The following is a 20,777-nucleotide window of genomic DNA, read 5'->3' on the forward strand; positions in this document are numbered from 1 at the left end:
TATATTAGAAAACATATATTAGATATGTAATTTATATAACACATTAAACATTGTTTTCATCATATATAACACATTACCTAACATATTATTTATATTATAGAACATGTTAAATATTAGCTATTGTTTATATCATATGATATACATTACTTAGATTACATACAACATGTATTAGATATTATTTATATCATATATATAACATATTAGAGAGATAGAGAGAGAGAGACTGTGTTTGGGGTTTGAACTCAGAGTCTCATGCTTACAAGAAAGGTGCTCTACAACTTGAAAAACACCCCCAATCTTTTCTGCTTTCATTATTTTTCAAATATCACCATTCTATTCATGTCTCTGTGTCACTAGAAAACAGGTGTGTATTATTGTGTCTGGGTGTTGGGGTTTTTCCTTTGTTTTTTGGTTCAGAGGAGTTCTTCTGAACTTCTTGCCTGGGCTGGCCTTGAACTTTTGAACTTCCCTCTCAGCCTCCCAAGTAGCCAGGATTACAGGCAGGAGCCACCACGCCTGGCTTCAATTGTGACTTTCTTAAAGTTTGAGTTTTGAAATAATGCCAGGCTTAACAGCAGGGTTGCAAAAGCTGTCAAAAGCACTCCTGTGTGGCTTCACCCACAATCCAGCAGATTTCAATCTTTTGCTGTGCGCGCTCTCTCTCCCTCTCTCTCTAATTGCTAACTTGCGATATCTGATTCTATTATTTGCCTTTAGCAGTGGAAGATCTAGAACTTATACCTTCCCCTTCTATGTAGGAGACAGAAACTCTGTGGCTGGGGTTGAAAACGGGTACCAACATTCTCCAGGCCCAAACTCTTAAGTTTGACACTTGAGAGGTGTTTTTTTTTTCTCATTTCAGTTTTTAACATAGAAAATGATCTATTGTGAGTCTCATTTGTAACAAAGAAACAAGTCAGAGCAAAAACAAACAAGCAAATAACAACAACAAAACCCCTCAACTCTAATCCTTGCTCAGCTCCCGGCTCAGCCCCTCCCTTCGGAACAGCTGGAGCCCTCAGGAAGGTAAACCACACACCCCACTTGACAGCCATGGATCCCCCTCTTATCCTGAGTAAATAAATTAGAGCGGCTGTACTCTTTGCATTAGCGAGTAATTAGGCAAGGCACACACCTGCCTTAGGTTCATTTGCAGATCCATTCTGGCTCCTTCCTGAGCTTTCTACCTGTCTCTTTGGGCAATTAACAGACTCAGCTGCATTTTCTCTGACTCACCTCCAAAGGCCATATGCTCACAGCTGACGCCCGGAGGAAAACATAAGCAAAACACTAAGTATACAAACACTTCTGGGCACATATGTCTGAGACTGATTGTTCCTTATGCAGCCTCCTATGACTTCTTTAAAAGAAAGAAGGAAGGTAGCACTGGCATTCGGGACAACAGCTCTGCTTCAGGACAGGCCTTGTGAGACAAGGAAGCGAGGTACTGTCAATTCATGGCCCGTCCCAACACCATACCTTCACCGCACAATGTGGTCTCGCGTCTGGAATCTCACACGCCCACTGGATGGACCGCCATTGGCTTTAACTCCCCAAGAATGCCATCTTGAGCCTGTCTTCTTCCCACCAGCCCATCCAGCAAGGATCCCCCTCCCAACCAGGCTGGCTGTGCCCTGCCCACAGGTCACAGAGGCTCTCCTTTGTCATTGGCTCTTTCCCCTGTCTCCTGTCAGATCCTCCGCCCCCCCTTCCTTGACCACGCCCCTCCCCTCCCCCCTCATGGTCGTCCTCAGGTGACTTCCAAATACTCTACACAAAATCTTTGCAGGTGCGCTGGCTCATGCCTGACCACACAAAAACAAAACGAAGAGAACTTAGCCGGTGCCAGTGGCTCACACCTGTCATCCTAGCTACTCAAAAGGCTGAGCTCTGAGGACCGTGGTTCAAAGCCAGACCAGGCAGGAAAGTCCATGAGACTCTTACCTCCAATGAACCACCAGAAAACTAGATGTAGCGCTGTGGCTCAAGTGGTAGAGCACTCACCTTGAGTGAAAAAGCTCAGGGACAGCACCCAGGCCCAGAGTTCAAGCTCCACAACTGATCAAACAAAGCAGAACTGCAGGCCATAGAACCTGGCCTGCTTCCTGCTGTCCTCATCCGGGAACTTGTCTTTGCGGCTAACGCCCTGTACTTTCCCTTCAGTTTCAGGGAGAGAAGAGTCTAATTAGCATGCTCTGGTTGTGTTCACTGACTTTCGCTCCTGACAGCCCTGGTTACATCTTCCATCTTTTGTCATCTCTGAACTGGCTTCTGCTCCAGGCAGAAGTTCCAGAAGCTTCTTATACAAACAGACAGAACAGCAACAACAAGCAATCAAGCCAGCTAGCAATGTGTGTATGTAGACAGACAGATAGATCGATAGATAGATAGATAGATAGATAGATAGATAGATAGATAGATAGATAGATAGATAGATAGATAGATATCCCTCCTAAAACATCCGAATTACACCCTTCATGATATCTGTCCATTGGTAATCAAGTCCCCTACCCCTATAAAAACAATAATCAAACAAGCAAACAAAAATAAAGCAGAATATACACAGTCTTCCAACCAAAAAAAGAAAAAGTATCACCACCTCTTCCAATAGGCCTTCCTGTAATAGTTATTGTCTCATCTACATGGTAAGCAAAAACATTCCCTGTACTTCTCATGTATACTTTTGTTGGGTGAGTTATAAGTGTATACAAGTTACTCTTGTTTTTTTGTCGGTCATGGGACCTGAACTCTGGGCCTGGGCCAACTGTCCCTCAGCTCTTCAGCTCAAGGCGAGCGCTCTACCACTTGAGCCACAGCGCCACTTCCGTTTTTTTTCTTTTTGCTTATGTGGTGCTGAGGAATCGAACCCAGGGCCTCATGAATGCGAGGCATAGCGCTCTACCACTGAGCCACCTTCCCAGCCCCATAAACTCACTCGAGTTTATGTACTAATTCTGTCCTGTCCTACTTCCCCACAGGAGAGGGCTAGGAGAGCCCGCAGGGACAAGCTTCATCTTACTGCACAAGGCAGGAAGACATCTCCCTCTGATTGCTTCCTAGGAGGCTAAGTTGTCCTAAATGAGACAAGCAGTTTCTCCCCTAGAGAGCCTGCCAGTCCCCCCATCATTGCCCTGAGAACTGCAGCTACCTGGTAGTGGGGAAAATGAATGAGGACAAGAATGTCTGCCTTCCTCCACTCTGTGGGACCAAGGCTGCACTCCTCTTGTTGGAACCTAGAAAGAAGTAAGCTCTTCAACCCTACCTAAAGCCTTAGGGGAGCAAGTGTGGAAGATGCTGGGGGTAGAGAGGAACAGCTCTTCCTGCATCGAAGGACAGGGGTTTTCTGAAGAGCATAGGTACTGGAGTTGCAGCTCTGCGTGGAGGAGAGTCAGGAGACAACTGGAAGAAATCAAGAAGGAATACTGCAGCCCGCCGTCCACACCTGTAATGGGACCTTACTCGGGAGTCTGAGATCTGAGGACTGCTCTTTGAAACCAGACTGGGCAGGAAAGTCTGTGAGACTCTTTATCTCCAATAAACTGCCCCTCCCTCACCAGCCCCCCCCACCCAAAAAAAAAGCCAGAAGTGAAGCTGTGGCTCAAGTGGTAGTATGCTAGACTTCAGCTAAATAAGCTCAGGAACAGTGCCCAGGCCCTGAATTCAAGCCCCAGGACCAGCACACACAAAATAAGTATTACCTTCCTAAGAGGTAAGTCTCCAGGGTTGGTGATGTGGGGCGGGACGGCACTGGTCAGGCCCGCACTCATCTCTGGGTTTGAGTCCCCAGCAAGAAAAAGAAACAACCAGAAAACAGCCACAAATCACAAAAAGAGCTTGACAAACCCCACCAAACCTCAGACAAACCCACATTCATCTCCAGTTTAAGTCCTGATTGCTAAGAGCCAAAGATAGAACTCCACATCCACCTGCAAGGGGTGCTCCAAGGTCACCCACTGGAGAGTGGCTCATTTGCCCCCGCTCCAGCACTTTCTCCTCCTGCTGCATTTAGAGGTTTGGCCAACAGCACTACGACCTTCTGCCTCTCTTCTACCTTGGGGAAGTAACAGTTCTAAAAGTCCTAATTTTCAACAATAACTTTTAAAAATCCAAAGTCTTTTCAAGACCGCTGACTAACTAGGGAAGAAAGTTCAAAACTATCCCAGCCTTCCAGGCCTCTACCCTCTGTCCCTTCCCAACTCTCCCACCTTGTCCACCCCTCAGCTTCCACCAGTCCCCCTGACTCCTTGTTCCAATGCAAGAATTCAAATCTTTTCTGACAAAGCGGTTGCTTGACATAAGCATAATTGTGATAAGGGCCGCCATCATCCTACAAAAAGCTTTTTTTAAGTGAAGCCCTGTCCTGTGTTTCCTCGGGGCTGTAGATGTGACTCAAAAGAGAGATCACCAGCTAAGTAAGAATTGGCTAAAGTGAGGAATTTAATAAAAGTCCACTGCAAAAATGTAGTACAAGGGGAAACAAAGGAGGAGGCTACAATGCTTGATAAGAAATGTACTCATTATCTTGCCCATCTAATTGTAACCCATCTGTACAGTATTTTCACAATAAAAAAAATGTAGTACAAAAAACAATGCCTAGCACACAGGGCCAGGTACGGTGATCTTCGAACAAATAAAAAACATTGCAAAAATGAGCAGATAACCTGACTCCATGGGAGGGAGGGAGAAAAGGCAAGAAAAAACATCAGACCCAAATATTTCCAAACACATAAGGAAGAAATCAGTAACATTACACAGCTTTTACCAGAGAATAGGAGTATAAAAGTTCCATGTAATTTTAATGAATTAACACAACCTTTTTACTAAAAGCAAAGACACCAACTACAGATACACATACAAATGTGTGGTATGTATGTATATCACAACGTAAGCACAAATTTGGGATCAGGAAACATATAGAGATGATAATACACTATGACAGATGTGTTTATTCCAAGAATGTGAGTTTGGTTTAAAGCTCAACAGACAATTAATGTGATTTATCTCTTTAATAGATTAAAGGAGAAAAATTACCCGATAATCATAATAGATGTGGAAAGAAGCATCTAATAAAATTCAACATCCATTCATGTTTTAAAAAATCTTTTAGCAAATACAGAATAAAAAGGCACTTCCTAAACCTCATAAATGAACACACACACACACACACACACACACACACACACACCTCAGTAAATGTCATACTTAATGGTTAAAATGTTGAAAGTACTACTTCTTTTAAGATAAAGATCCCCAGTGTCACCATTTTTTCTCCCAGTAAACATTTTCCTAAATGCATTAAAATGAGATCAAATAAAAAAAAAAAACAGAAACGAAAGAAGGGCTGTCCCATCATTCATCAATGATATGACTATGCACACAGAAAACACTAAAAATGCGCAGAAAAAATCACCAGCATTTTCAAGAGAGGTATTTGTTATCTTTCAATGGTCTACATGCACAGATTATAGATTCTTCTGCTCAAATGATGTCTCATATATAATAAAAAGATCTCCAAAAGACAAGAATTGGGGCTGACAGCTAATTAGAACATAAAATTCTGATGACAGAGATTTTGGGCATTGCTGTATTCCCAGTGCCCACAACAAAATCTTTCATGAAGCATAGCTACAATAAATGTTTGTGGAGTAAATGAAGAAGTTGGGACCAGAGAACCCAGTGCCACATCCTACTTGTATAAATAAAGTTTTATTGAAACACTGGTATTGTCCATGGCTGATTTTGTGTGACAAAGCCAGAGTTCAGTACTAGCCGAGAGAGCATTGTGATCAACAAAGCCTAATAGATTGATTATTGGACGCTTTGCAGAAAAGTTTACCCATCCTTGCTCTATTTCTACCTATCTATAGACCATTATTTTTTATTTATTTCTATTTATCTCTGTTATTTATTTCTCCAATTCTATTTTCCTCTCTGGGAAGTGATCTTTGCTCCCAAAAACAACTATTAGAAAAAAAATCCCATGATTCATTCAGGAATGACCTTACACCCTCAAGGTCAAGGGAAGGATGTATTTGAAAGCCTTAATAAAGCCTACCCACTAACAAAGAGAGTTGAGGCTGTGACTCTGACAGCACCCACGTGATTAGGTAGGGCTTATCATCTTTTAATCCTTTGAGCCTGAGCTTTAAGAATAAATAAAAAAAAAAGCTAAATGTCTGCTCCCTATTAACGAACAATACAAGGTAGAGGATGCCTTGTTCATTCTAACTGGCTTTGAACTAGAGATAATCTTACTTCATTAAAATCCCCAAGTTTATTTAACTCCCAAGTTATTCCGAGTAAAGTGCTTAAGGATCTCATAATTAACATGGGGCTAGTGGAGCTATCAACAAAGCAGGCACAGTTATAATAACTTCAAGTCAATAATTCATAAACGATCATGTATTATTAATCAATTATTGGGGCCAGAACAACATTTAATGAGATTAAGCTGATTGCCAGCCTGAACTGTTGGACACATATTGATTTAATCAGAGTGCCTAATTAAACTATGTAAGTGGTCCCCACCCCCCACCCAAGAATCATTACATCACAGCTTCCTTCAAAGGAAGAGTTTCTATTCTGCTTTTCTCTTCCTTGTGAACCAGTATTGATTGAAGAGAAATTAAGATAAGGACCCTTGCTTTCCACAAGAGCCTAGAAAAAAGCCAAGCTATGCATGACATCTCTCTTCAATCACAAGGAATAAATGGTGCTTTGCCTGAGAAATTGCAGTGTTCAACTATGTAGAGATTGGCTTTGTTTGGGGGGTATTCCCCCACACACACAGAGTCCAGAATTTTAATTGGCACGGCGACATTATATTCCCAAACAAAGTACATATTCCTTTATAATTGTTCACTTTTTTTTGGGGGGGGGGTCCGGTCATGGGCCTGAACTCTGGGCCTGGGCGCTGTCCCTCAGCTCTTCAGCTCAAGGCTAGCGCTCTACCACTTGAGCTACAGTGCCACTTCCGGCTTTTTTCCTTTTTGCTTATGTGGTGCTGAGGAATCGAACCCAGGGCCTCAGGCATGCCAAGGCAAGTGCTCTACCACTGAGCCACCTTCTCAGCCCTAATTGTTTGCTTTAATAGCAGAGAAACACGCCTCGAAGAAATGAGAGAGAGAAAAACAAGATGGTTCCAACGCTTGTGTGAGTCCCATCCATCTCCCAGCCCAGAAGGCCCCCAAACTTCAAATTAAGGGTCAGTCACTGACATGCTTTCTGAATTCCCACCTCCCATCTCCAGAAGCTAAAGCATTTCAACTTCCCTGGCCGTGGAAAAGTTTCCAGAATCACTCAGCATCCGCAAGGATGTGTAAATCCGTTATCTTCTGACACGCAGGCCCTCCTTCTCTGGTCACGAGGCTCATGATGGGAGTTATTTATGTTGAACACCGAACAGAATGTGTTATGCTCAGAGTTCCAGCCTGATGATCCCTGGAGGGATCATCTCTGTCCAGGCATCCCGGGGTCTGGAGAGCCCTGCCGGCCTTTCTAATGAGGGCTTTCCCTGCCAGTTTCATGGGGTAGCCCGTTCTAAATGGGAGTTGCTTCACTCCCCGTGGAGATGGCCTTGCCCTGTAAAATTCTGGGGTGTCAGAAATCCACAGCTGCTACCTGGACTCACCGCTCGCTCAATGAGCCACGGAGATCCAGCTGTGGGGGAGTTATGGGGGTGACACCAAAAGCAGCACTGACTGCTTGCTGGGCTGAGGCTGGTGAGCTCCCTGGTCCAGGGAAAGGGGAGCCCTTGTGCCAACCAGCTTGAGGGGCAAAGGTGAACACTCTCAATCATTAAGCTGGTTACAGACATACACGCGAATGATTCTACTTTGGGCGGTTAATTTGCCTAATGGCTTCGCTCAAGACCTGTGTTCTGGAATCTCTTGAAGGGAGACTCAGTGGAGGGAGTTTCCAGCTGTGGCCTCCGGGGATTAGGGGTGGGAGGGTGGGGGAGGAGTCCCTTCTACAACTTCCTTCCAAAGATGGCCATGGGAAACCATCTCCATCAAACTGGAAAGTCGTATCACGGTTCTGGATTCCTCCACGCCATCCATTTCCCTGTGCTTAGGAAGAGAAAGGTGGCAGAGTGCTAGAATAGCGTTCTCTGAGTCAGGTGAGCAGTGGGAGGCTCTGTGTGTCAATGTGAGGTGGGAGGAATTTCCATTTCCTTAGTGTCTCATCATCCACCTCCTGCAGAGTGTTCTGGAAAGGTCTCGGGAGCCCCTGAGCATGCGTTCATAACTCTGGGGTATGGGTGACCAAAATCGGACAGAGGAAGTGCTTCGGGAGAAATCAGATAAACAAAATAAGAGTCGGGTGCTAGCAGCTCACGCCTGTGATCCTCTCTATTCAGGAGGCTGAGATCTGAATATCACAGTTCAAAGCCAACCCAGGCAGACACATTCACTGATTCTTATCTCCAATTAAGCAACAAAAAGACAGAACTAGAAGTGTGAGTTCAACTGGCAGAGAGCACCAGCCACGTGGGAAAAAAAGCTGAGCAATCATGTGAAGCACTGAGTTCAAGCCCTACAACCAACACTAGATAGATAGATAGACAGACAGACAGACAGGATGCTAGACAGATTGAATGGATGGATAGACAGATGCTAGATCGATGGATAGACAGACAGATAGATAACTGAGACAGAGAGAGAGAGAGATTGAGAGGGAGAGAAAAACTTCTCTTCCACTGATAAAATAGAAAACCCAGGAGGACAATCTGGTCTTTGATTTTCACCTTAGTTCAGAAATTCAGTATACCTTCACTAAAATTCTTTCTGTCTGCTAAAGGAAAAAAAAATCATTCTAAGAATCATAAGAGAAAAGTATTCTTTCAAGCAGGATAATGACATTTCTAAATATAGAAGAGCCAGGTACCTGCTTCAAATTATAAGCCAACTTTCAAATTTGTATTATCCACCACAGTAAACTTAAAAACCACACTTTGATTGTCCTTTCCGATGGGGAGAAGAAGCAAGAGAGGCGGGAAGATCAAAGAGATGAGGTATTCTCCCTTTTCATTTTTTTTCTTTTGGTCTTCCATTTTGTCAAGAGTAACAGATTCCACCATCCCCGCCAGCCTTCAAATGAAAACAAAATACACTAAAGTATTTTTCCCCTAAAATTTTACTCTTAATGCATCACCGGGTTGGCCTGAAAGAATAAATCTATAGATGCCCCAATACGATGAAATTCACGCAGCCTTGGATGACAAGCATCAAAGCATGTTTCTCCCCTGAGCATTTCAGTGAAATCTCAGAAACCGTGAGCTGCTGCTTTGAAGAAGGCAAGAGCCACTGGAAGGCAGGAGGAAGCCCGGGATCCGCCCAGGGCAGGCCATTCTGAAAAGCAGACCCTTGCTTAAAGACGAGAACCCAGAGGTTTCTCCGTCTCAGTTCACAGAAGGGGAGGGCGAATCTTTATCTCAGATTTCCCACAGAACTTTTAACAGTACTTACTACATACGTCTGAGTTCATGATTCGTACGTGGTTCTAACAATCCAAGTGAGAGACTATGGTCACTCCAGAATGGCAGGTGACACAGGAGCAAATAGAGATGGGTTGAGCAGACCACACCCCAGGCTCCAGGCCAACCCCACAGCCCCATTCTCCCATCAACTCATAATCCGCCCTTTTCTCAACCTTTCTCGGTGGGCCCACCTCCAGACAGGTGCTAAGATCAGTGGATACGCTGTCTTCAGAAAAATCCTTGTACCAGGACAACCCCTGTAGGCTCCAGGATCCAGGCCGTTAGGGAGGCTGAAGGCTCTCTGTGCATGAAAGCAAGAACAGGGACAGAGATTTTTATATACCTGTGTAGTGAGTATTTGCTGTACACACACCCATTTTGTGCCTGGACTGTGTTAGTTCCGAGAACCACAAGGGTGAAGACAATAGCCTATAAGGTTGTGCTCTCTTGAGCTCAGTCATAGGAGCTACGAGGTAGCTACGTGAGACTCCACAAAGAGGAAACACCAGAGATGGTGACCCACCCAGGCCTCCTTTTGACCTAAGCTAAGAGAGTTCACAGCAGGACAAACTCAACCATGCAAAACTGCAGAGGAAAAGCACTGAACGCAGGGTGAAAAGCCAATCCAGAGGCTCAGCTGATGACGAGGCTGGTGAGTGTGGTGGAGAGATGTCCAGCAGGGGATATGAAGGAGATCAGTGTGCAGATAGTGTAAATGTAGTCAAATGTAGACCTTCCTAAAAGTATGGAGGGTTTCTAATGCCTGTGTTGTTTCTCAACACACTGGAGAATGTATCGGATCTATTGAATATATATATATATATATATATATATAACTGAAAATATTGCTGGTGGTAGAAACCATTACTCTTCCATACAAGGAACTGTATCTTGATGGTAGAGGGCATGTTTTTTTTCTCATTTTGCACAGCTGAAGGAGCAGGGTGAGTTAAAGGGGTCATTCTCCCGGAGTTTGAGATTTGTGGTATAAATCCAAGCTCCTGCTCTTAGTATTTCACTTTCTTGAGGCCTCAATTTAATCACCTAAAAGTGGAGATAATTAATGTAATTCTTTTTCCCCCTTACCTCAAAGGGTACGTGGAACAATTAGTCATACATAAATACGCTGTAAACAGTTCATTACCTTAAAATATGTAAATAAATTATAGCTGGTGAATACATTTATAGAATAGAATGTTCTGGGGTTGATTCTGATAAAATACAGTACATATTTCTAGTACAATAAGCATGTATAGACAACTTTGGTCTCTTTGCTAATTGAGTAAATTATTCAGGTGATACAGAAATTGTTTTATTTCCCACTGAAATAGATCTCACATCATATTGGCTTTGTAATTATGCATACACTGGGTTCTTGTGTAATTTTCAGGTCTCTGAAAATGGATTATTTCCAAAATTGTACTCATTATTCTCCCACAACCCACTTTTGCTCTCTTTCTACATTCCTATGGTGGCACCGAACTATGCACACATCATCCAAAGTAGAAACACATACTCTCTACTCTTAGTAATTCACTAAGATCTTTCACCTTTTTGTCACATCTCCTAAATTTAAAACCTTCACTTCCACCTCCCCAGACCTATTTTCTTTTGAGACCCTACCACACAGAGAGATCACCAACAATTTCTTTCTTCCTTCCTTCCTTCCTTCCTTTCTTCCTTTCTTTTTCTTTTTTTGTTGGTTGTAGGGCTTGAACTCAGGGCCTAAGCATTGTCCCTGAGCTTGTGCAAATTCCAGTTTTCTGGTAGTTAGTTGGAGATAAGAGTCTCATAAACTTTCCTGCCCAGTTGGCTTCAAACCATGATTCTCAGTTCTCAGCCTCCTGAGTAGCTAGGATTACAGGTGTGAGCCACAAGTGGCCAGCCTGCCTTCCTTACTTCCTTTTTCCTTCCTTTTGTGTCAGTCCTGGGCCTTGAACTTGGGGTCTGGGCACTGTCCCTGAGCTGTTTTTGCTCAAGGCTAGCACTCTACCACTTGAGGCACAGCTTCACTTGTAGCCTTTTAGTGATTGGTTGGAGATAAGAGTCTCACGGACTTTCCTGCCTGGGCTGTCTTTAAGTCATGATCCTCAAATCTCAGCCTCCGGAGTAGCTAGGATAATGGGCGTGAGCCACTAGTGCACAGCTGCTAATATTTCTTGATACTCATTGTGCCAGACAGCCATTTAAGCTCTTCATCATCTACAGATGAAAGGAGGTAATATTATTACCACATTTATAAAAGCAGAAAAGAAGGCACAGAGCGGTCAAGCACCTTTTCCAAGGTTATAATGCTAATAAGTGATGGACCTAAGACTTGAGCCTGCAGTGAATTTGAAACTTGGGTCAAAGGTTAAAGAGCTGGGCTCCGTCCATATCATCACCACCTAGCTCAGTCCAGACTTCCTCCATCTTCCTCTAAGACAAACATTACCTTGCCTTACCTCTGCCTGAAACAGCATTCTATCAGCACATCATTGCGGTCAAAAGCAGCTTTCTAACAAACACACAAAGATGGCAATTTTCCATGTAACCCAGTTTATCTTTCCTACCTCATCTTTTGTCCCCAGATCAACCTACCACCCTGCACCTTCACAGGGTCATGCCCAGGGCTCCTAGCTCCTACATACCACTAATTTACTTTCCCACCTTAAACATCTGAATTCAAGATGCGAACCAAATGGTATTTGTACCGAATCTCTAATTTATCATCCACCATATGGGCAGAATTATTCCGTTCTTTAATCCACAAGGCAACTATAAGAGAAAAAAATTATATTGTGTAAAACATGGTAAGACTTAAATGACAGGATAAAAACAAAGCTATTAAACTGTTAGGTTTTACGATCTTCCCCACCCACTCCAGCCAGTTTTGGAAAGAGGAATGAGCCTTAGCCCTTCCTTCATGGGAGTTTCTAGACCAAACAACAACAACAACAACAACAACAACCACACACACACACAAAACAATGATAACAAAAAAGGAGGCAGAAAGAAGATTATCCACTTGCCTATAGATACACAAAACCTGTAGATTACACGTGCCTCAGTGACAAGAATTATGGAACATTTATTATGGAACATATGCATTCCATGTGTCCATCATGACTGCTTGACCCGAAGAGGTGGAAATCTCACTCTTGTGTTTACTCCTCTTTGAAGAGATAAAAATCCCAAGGCAAAAAGAGGGTAGGGGTGAGTTCCTCAAATTGTAACCCCTTTTATTAAAGCAGAAGAGACACTGTACTCTTAGAGTTTTTTGTGTATACCAATATTTGTCAGAAGCATTGTTTTATAGGGGGAAAAAATGAAGATTATTTTAACCTGAAGGCCAGAGGGAGGCTTGAGGCCTCTCTCACCCACTATCTGGGTTTTATCCAGGTAGGTTGATTCTTGTGCCTGAGCTCTGTAACACATGAGCGACTGTGAAAATCTCCTCTTGAGTCTTTAATGACTTTCGAGTTCTAAAGTTCAGTGGTCTCATCCCATTGCATGGCCCCCACACATGTCTCTGCATGGAGAGGGGCAGGTTGGTGCCTGCCTGTAATCCCAGCTAATCAGGAGGTAGGAGATGGAAGATCAGGGTCCAAGACGGGCTCTGGGAAAAGCAGGAGACCCTATCTGCAAATCGAGCTAACTACAGAAGGATGGGAGGATGGGGCAGCTATGTGAACTGGAGTTCAATCTCCAGTTCTTCTAAAGCATAAAATACAAATAGGATGGAATAACCTCCAGAAATTGCCAGGAGCCAGGAGGTTTGCGTTGTGCTGGAGTTTCTGTTTTCCCTGGGCCATGGATGTTACTTCTAACTCTCCCCAGCAGACAGCTCTCTCCTTGGTACCTGATCAGGGGTCCCCAGCAGAGACAGAGATGCAGAGAGGATGGAACATGATTTGCAGTGAAGCCAAAAGGGGAGCTCTGTAGCTGTGTATTTTTCCACTCCATTCTAATTTAAAACCACTTACGAGTGACAACTTCCAACCCCAGGCAGGTGCCTTGTGGTGGCTCATTACACCCTGGGGACCCCCTGTAAATCCTTTTTTTTTTTCTGAGAACAGCTATTGTCTTCCAAGGAAAAGCTTTTAGCATAATGGCAGGCTGAACAGAACATTACTTTTGTTAAGAATATTTTTTAAGGAAAAGAAAAAAAAAGAGATAGAAAGGTATTCTTTAACAACTGCAAATGTACTCCCAGCTCCCCACTCCCTCCCCACCTCCCGCCCCCCCCCCCCCCCCCCCCTCCCCTCCCTACCTCCCCTTCCCACCCCCCTCCCCCTGGAAAGAGCAGTGCATGAGCCACGGGAGACTGAGGCAGTGGAGTGAGATCATCTCACCTCCGGAGACACAGAAAGGTTATGCTCTGCTCTTTCAGCTGTAATAAATGCAGGGCGGAGGTGTCTCAGGTTGCAAAAATAGCAGTCCCACCCCCTCAGCCACATCCACCTTTGTTGGATCTTGACTTCTCTCCAGTCAGAGGGCCCAGAGTGACTATTCACTTGGAGAATGGGAGTTTCTAATAAGAGAATGACATTTTCCTTAAAAAAAAAAAACCCACAAATTAGTTCCCCAACTCAAATTGCTCTTAAGGGTAGTCTCAAGATAATGCTACTAAAGAGGCTTTCTAGCTAGGCAACCAATTTTCCAGCAGAAAATTCCTGAGACAAATGACGCCTCCATTCCCTGAGCCCCGGCTCTCCAAACTAAAATGGGTTCCCACTCCTGTAGGCAGCAACGGGGAGTAGAAAGGGCCGCCCGCTCCCAAGCCACTCCCGAGGGCGTAGAGCAGTAGTTCTGAGGCTGTGCTGCTCCCCCAAGAGATTCCACTTCACTGAATCAGAAATCCTGGAGCAGAATGACTCTGCGTGGTTTGTTGGTGCAAGTAAACAGCCATCACCCCGTCCAGCACTAACTGCAAGGTAGACTTTCACAGCTTAGTTGATGGACATAAACATAGATTGGATCACAGCTAAGCAATCCACACCGGACCAAAGCTGAGCCAGACCCCAGGAGGAGAAAAGCCAGGGGGAGGAGGGGCCATGGGGGGGGGGGAAGCCTGGAACACAGACTCTTGAACTGATAGCTCATTTGCTTTTCCTAAATCAGTACACCACATTCTGTGGTTCTAAGGAAGTTAAGTGGTTTCATTTCTGAATTACAGGCAGGGTTAATTGCACGTTGGAAGGTAAATAGTCTTTATATTGTGCTGGATTCTTTATTATTATTATTAATTATTATTATTATATAAACACAGCACTGGCCATGTGCTCACATTGCAAACTGCCCTGTGGATTTTTTAATTGTGCAATTAGGCTGAGACTATGCCCCCAGCACTACACCCCAGGGGCTAAAATCTCAGCCCTCTGCAGGAGTCCAAAGGGGAGGAATAGGAAAGACCTTCAAAAGTCCAAAGAATTTTCTCTCCCTCTCCCTGCCACAAGGCCTCAAACCAGTCCACCATGAAAAACGTTTCCGTTAGATAACAAAAGTCCCTTCTCAGCAGCAAGAGGGCAGGAGAGGACATTTGAGGGAGAAGAGGGCGGAGGAAGTGCTGGGTCACAGGCCAGAAGATCAGTGCTGAACATCAGCCTATCTGTTGTGCCCGGAGAATGACCCTCCCTGAGCCCGGCTCACCCCAGGTATTAAATGGGGGCTCCTCCCCCAAATGAAAAACCATCAGCCAACCACCTAATCCACACCAGGTTTCCCAGTGAATGGACAAAAGAAGTTGAAACTCTTCTTGCTAATATGGAAGGACACCAGCCTTCGTGCTTTGGTTTGGTTTAGTTTTCCTCTGTGTGGCCTTTTAGAGAAGACAAAGCAGAGAGACACAAGCAAGAGAGGGGAAAGGGGCTCGGGACACCTCAACTCTAACAAATGCCCTGGGATTCGTTGGCCAGGCCCCACAACCAGGGCACCTGCTCCCCTCATCTTGGCCGAGTTAAAGGTAGACACAAGAACAAAAGACCCAACTGACCATGAGCAGGGCCTGGGGCCTTCAGCTGTGGGCTGTCCAACTTACAGCCAGCCCCACATTTCTCTTGGGGAGTCTATGACTGGATCCAATAAAAGCCTCCTTCTTTCCACACTAAAAGTCTCTTTCTCCACTCTGGTCCCCTTTGCCAATTTTATTCTCCATTTTCCTGCCGCTGAGATGGTATGAAAATACTAGACCCTGGACTCAACACACTGACAGGGTCATCATGCCCAGAGACTATGGAAACTAGTGAACAGTTTGATTACCCCAGGACTAGCTACATGATGTACCAAAACCCACTGCAAAGTGAAAATGCAGGATCTCTGACCAATTGACTGATGTCGTTTTTGCTCAAGTCCCTTTACTTTTCAATTTACAAACTATGTAACTGACACATACCTATACCTATTTAGAGGGTAGAGGATGAGATTCCAACCCAGGTGGACAATATGCAATGGTACGATTTCTGAACGTGTTAGGGGCCATCAGAACCCTCTCTGCAAGCCATTCTGAAATATACAACTAATTGTTACCTTTCTATGCCATAAATACTAGAACTTACTCCTATCCAAGTGCTCATCCCACCTGGCCCTGCCAGCCCTCCTCTCTTCATCTCCCCTTTCCTCCCACCCTTCCCAGGTCTCGGTAGCCTCTATTCTAATTACTCATCTAAAAGAGCCACTTTTTAACTGCCACAGATAAGTGAGATTTCACAGCATCAGTCCTCCTGTGCCTGACTTATTTTCGCTTCACAGTGTCCTCCAGTCCCATTCATGTTTTAATAGATTTTTTTTCAAGATGGTGATAAAAGAGCACTGATCAAAGTGCAGGACTCTCCTAAGAGCGGCGGGCTGCAAGTGCCCAGGAAGACCACTCACTCTAATCCATTCCTCCACCCGGGCCAGGCCCTGGCTGCCTGAGGACCCAGCTCCAATGGTGACCACTTGTGAGCAACAAAAAAAAGCAAGTAAACAGAATTCATCTTGCTATCCTAGGAAACCTCCCCCTCATGCCCAGACTCCACTCTGAGATGAAGAACAGCTGACCTGTTAGCATGCTTAAGAGGGAACAAAGATATGGAACCAACCCAGATGCCCCTCAGTAGATGAATGCATCAAGAAAATGTGGTATATTTATATACAATGGAATTCTATGCCTCCATCAGAAAGAATGACACTGCCCCATTTGTTAGGAAATGGAAAATTTGGGAAAAAATATATTAAGTGGAGTAAGCCAGGCCCAGAGAAACATAGGTCCCATGGTTTCCATTATCTGTAATAACCAGTATAAGTCTGGGACAAGCAGAAAAGGCCAAGAGCTATGTGCATATGACCAGATAAAATGATGTTAAGTGAAATGAACCCCAAGATAGGGACACAAGTGTTTCTTTTTCTTTTCTTGCTATTGTTTCTAACATATTTATAATGTACTATGTGGGTTTTTTTTTGTTGTTTCTTTTGTATGTTCTTCCCCCACGGTATAACCCCTGTTTTCACTGTATTTGATGTCAGTGCCCGGCATCTTGTATACACATTTTTCGAATTTGGGGAGGGGAAAGGAAACAACAAAATGCTTAAATAATGATACAGGTTGACCCATTGTAACAATGAATGTGCAAGATACTATGTTGAAAACAAACTTTACAATTTGGCTGGGGGGTGGGCGGGGAAGAGTTGGGGGGGTGGGGGAAGGAAGGGATGGTAGGGGATAAACAAAGGAGGTGGTAACAAGGCTGGACAGGAAATGTGCTCATTACCTGACTCATGTAACTGTAACCCCTCTGTACAGTATCTTTACAATTAAAGTATATAAAAAAGAGGGAATAAAAGACTACCATGACAACTAAACGCATCATTGTATTAAACTAATCACACAGACAGCAAACTGACACCACCCTCTCTTGATGTGAGTAAGGGTGTACTCGGTCCTTTCTGTCTCTTCTTTTAAAAAAAAATACTGAACTGCTTCTTGTAGTGCCAAATTATTTAGGGGCTTGCCTCTGTGTTTCTCATCTTTTCTTCAAACTAAAAACAAACAAACTCTGATGCCAGTCACGGCCACCCTGCCATCACACATTGAAGTTCTGCTCACCTCCTGCTCGGAAACAGAACTCGCCAAACACAGACTTGAGTCCATCCATGTTCTTAAATAGATAAGTATACCAGGAAGATGGCTCTGGAAAGACGGCTGTCTCTCAACTCCAAATCACTGCTTGTCTGCTGAGTGGAAGGGCTCAGTGACTTGTTGGAAGAGAAATGGCTCTTAAATGCATAAAACACATAAAAGAGAATTTTTGAGTGATCCCTTATTATTCATTAAAGCATTTTAGGGCCTCATTAATTCGGATAGGGTAATCAGTTGTTGATTAGCCAGGTTGTTGAGCATCCATTGTCAGGTGCTGATGGGGTGTGAGAAATTACTTCTCCCATCCAGCCTAAGAGTCACCTGACCGCCATTAGCACTTCATCAATAAGGCTGAGATCTTCTGGGAATAAATTAGATGGCTTTTACTCTTCAGTCTTTTCTTCCCGTCTCCCAAACTGGCTTTTATGGCAAAATATTCCCCATCCTAATTGAGTTTTGTGGGGTTTTTTTTTGTCTACCTGTGTCCGAAGCCACTTGCAAAACTTGCTTTTGACAAGCCGATCACACTAAAGCTCTGTCATTAGGTCACTGCACATCAGTGCCTCTGGGTGTGTGGGTGTATCTGCATCTGCACATACCCATATGTGTGCAGGTCCGTGTGTATCTGCGGGTGTCCGTATGCCTACATGCGCATCTGCGTATGTGTGTGCCTGTGGGCTTTGGTTTGGATCCACAGTTCTTGGCCAGAGCCTTCTTCACACCCATGGGTCTCCAGATCTAGGTATTGGGGAGAGGGGGGGGTACTTCAGGCCTGGCTCCAAGGTTCCATTTCCTTCCTTTCCAACCCTTGACTGATGGAAGAGAATCAAGTAACAGACCACGAGCCATGATGAGAGAAGTCCTTGGATTCAAGGCCGGAAAATGTGATTCAGAGTCGAGGCTCTGCTTTTGGAGAGGGAGTGACTGTCACTCCTAACCGTTCCCTCTTCCCGACAGCCATTTCCTCTCCCTGGCAGTTTGCAATTTGTTTCCTGTCTCCTTAACAAGAGAGGCATTAACATTTACCCTGAGGTCAGACGTATATTTCTCTAAAGACAGACAAGTCTCCCAACTCTTCAAGAAACTTCTGGCCTAAAAGGGGGCATGGCTCTTTCAATTGTCAAGAACACCCTCAGCTGAACCTTCTATGAAGTTCCTTGTTGTAGGGGTGGGGGTGGGGAGGCGCTGGTGGCTCCTGCCTGCAATCCTAGCAACTCAGGAGGCTGAGATCTAAGGATCATTGGTTCCGGTCAGATCCGGCAGGAAAGTCTGTGAGGCTCTTTATCTCCAATGAACCACCAGAGTATGGGAAGTGGTATGGTGTGACTCAAAGCGGTAGAGCACTAGCCTTAAGCGAGAAGAGCTCAGGGACAGTGCTCAGGCCCTGAGTTCAAGCCCCACAACAGACAATAAATAAATACGTTCATGCATACATAAATACATACATAAATACATAAATGTTCTTTGTTTTACTCACGAAACTGTTCCAGCTGGTCAGGACTGCTGGCCTCAGGCATGGCCGTGATGGTCACCAAAGGGCACGGGTTCCCGCCCAGGGTCTGGCAGAGAACACCTTGCCGGAAGTACACTCGCTGGGGATCCACACTTTTTTCCAAGAGGTCAAGGTGAGTCTAGGGCAGAGAGGAAAACAAGCGTGCATACTGTGACTCCAGTAATGCAACATTGCTATCGGCAAACAACAACAGTGGCAGCCACAGCCAAGAGCCACAGCATTTTGCAGGATCAAATCCTTCCTAGTGGAGAAGCGTTTCCTGTCTTTGTTGTTACTGTTAACCTGATACAGACTGAGTGCTGAGGGATGGCAGAGGAGATATTCTGGAGAGCTGGGAGAAGCTGACCCCACAGCATTGCTCCTGCTGTGTCTGTGTGAACAAGTTGCCCCCATCAGCAAGAAGAGAGGGATGATAAATCACTCCCACCATCACTGTGACACAGGAAGGGCGTGGTCTGCTAGAGACACAGCACTGAGGAGCAGGAGATGAAAAAGACTGAGCAGCACACAGCACAACAGGACCAAGGACTACAGCAGAGCTGTATCTTAGTGTGTGTGTGCGCATCAGTCCTGGAGCTTGAATTCAGGGCCTGGGCACTGTCCCTGAGCTACTTTTGCTCAAGGCTAATGCTCTACTACTTGAACCACAGCACCACTTTGCCACTTCAGGCTTTTGCCAAGTAGTTTATCGGAGATAAGAGTCTCACAGACTTTCCTGCTCAGGCTGGCTTTGCGCCTTGATCTTCCAATCTCAGGTATCTAGGATGATGGGTGTGAGCTATGGCACCCGGCCAAGTTGTGGGTATCTTAAAGGGAAATGAAAAGCCATCAACCCAAGAGGATGGCTAACCTAACAGGACAGCTAACGAGTAACATCTGACTTTTTCCCGACATACTACTCATATATATGCTCAGTGGCTCACGCCTGTCATCCTAGCTACTCAGGAAGCTGAGATCTGAGGATCATGGTTCAAAGCCAGCCCGGGCAGGAAACTCCATGAGACTCATCTCCAATAAAGCACTAGAAAACCGGAAGTGGTGCTGTGGCTCAAGCAGTAAGCGCTCACCTTGAGGTGAAGAGTGCAAGGACAGCACCCAGGCCCAGAGTTCAATCCCCATGACCAACAACAACAAAATAGCACAAGAATGGAATGGCCACCCAAACAAGGACACCTGGTTAACCATCTTTATGTCTTCTCAAAGTTTTTTTACCAACCAGAACTGCAAGACCAGTCAGAAACAGGCTGGGGATGCCCTCTATCTCCCTGGCCTGACGACTTCAATAAGCAAAGGAAGAGGACCTAATCCTGCCCAGCGCAGCATCGTTGCACAAAAATCCTCCCTCCAGCCAGGCACCAGGTTCATGCCTATAATCCTCGCTGCTCAGGGGGCTGAGATCTGAGGACTGCAGTCAAAACCAGCCCCAGCTTGAAAGTCCATGAGGCTCTTATCTCCAACTAAGCACCAAAAAAGTCTGAAGTAGATCAGTGGGTCAAGTGGCAGAGTGCTAGCCTTGAGCACTAAAGCTCAGAGATAGGGCCCAGTCCCTCACACACACACACACACACACACACACACACACACACACACGGATCCCCCAGCTCAAGATTGAAAATTTTCATCATAGGTAGGCACTAATAGAGCCAAGGAGAAACTTTCTGCCTTGTTCCTTAACCATCAACTGACCC

General features: G+C 44.8%; 1 protein-coding gene across 1 annotated transcript in view; it reads right to left on the minus strand.

Moving 5' to 3' along the window:
• Positions 1 to 20,777, minus strand: part of Agbl1 (ATP/GTP binding protein-like 1) — a 361,783-nt gene that overhangs the window by 257,002 nt on the left and 84,004 nt on the right. Inside the window, exon 16 of the mRNA XM_013011882.1 lies at positions 19,054 to 19,207. Within this exon, the coding sequence (XP_012867336.1) occupies positions 19,054 to 19,207 (154 nt within the window). The remainder of the gene's footprint in view (positions 1 to 19,053; positions 19,208 to 20,777) is intronic.

Source organism: Dipodomys ordii, unplaced genomic scaffold (assembly GCF_000151885.1).
Source record: "Dipodomys ordii isolate 6190 unplaced genomic scaffold, Dord_2.0 Scaffold15, whole genome shotgun sequence".
Classification (NCBI taxonomy): Eukaryota; Metazoa; Chordata; class Mammalia; order Rodentia; family Heteromyidae; genus Dipodomys; species Dipodomys ordii.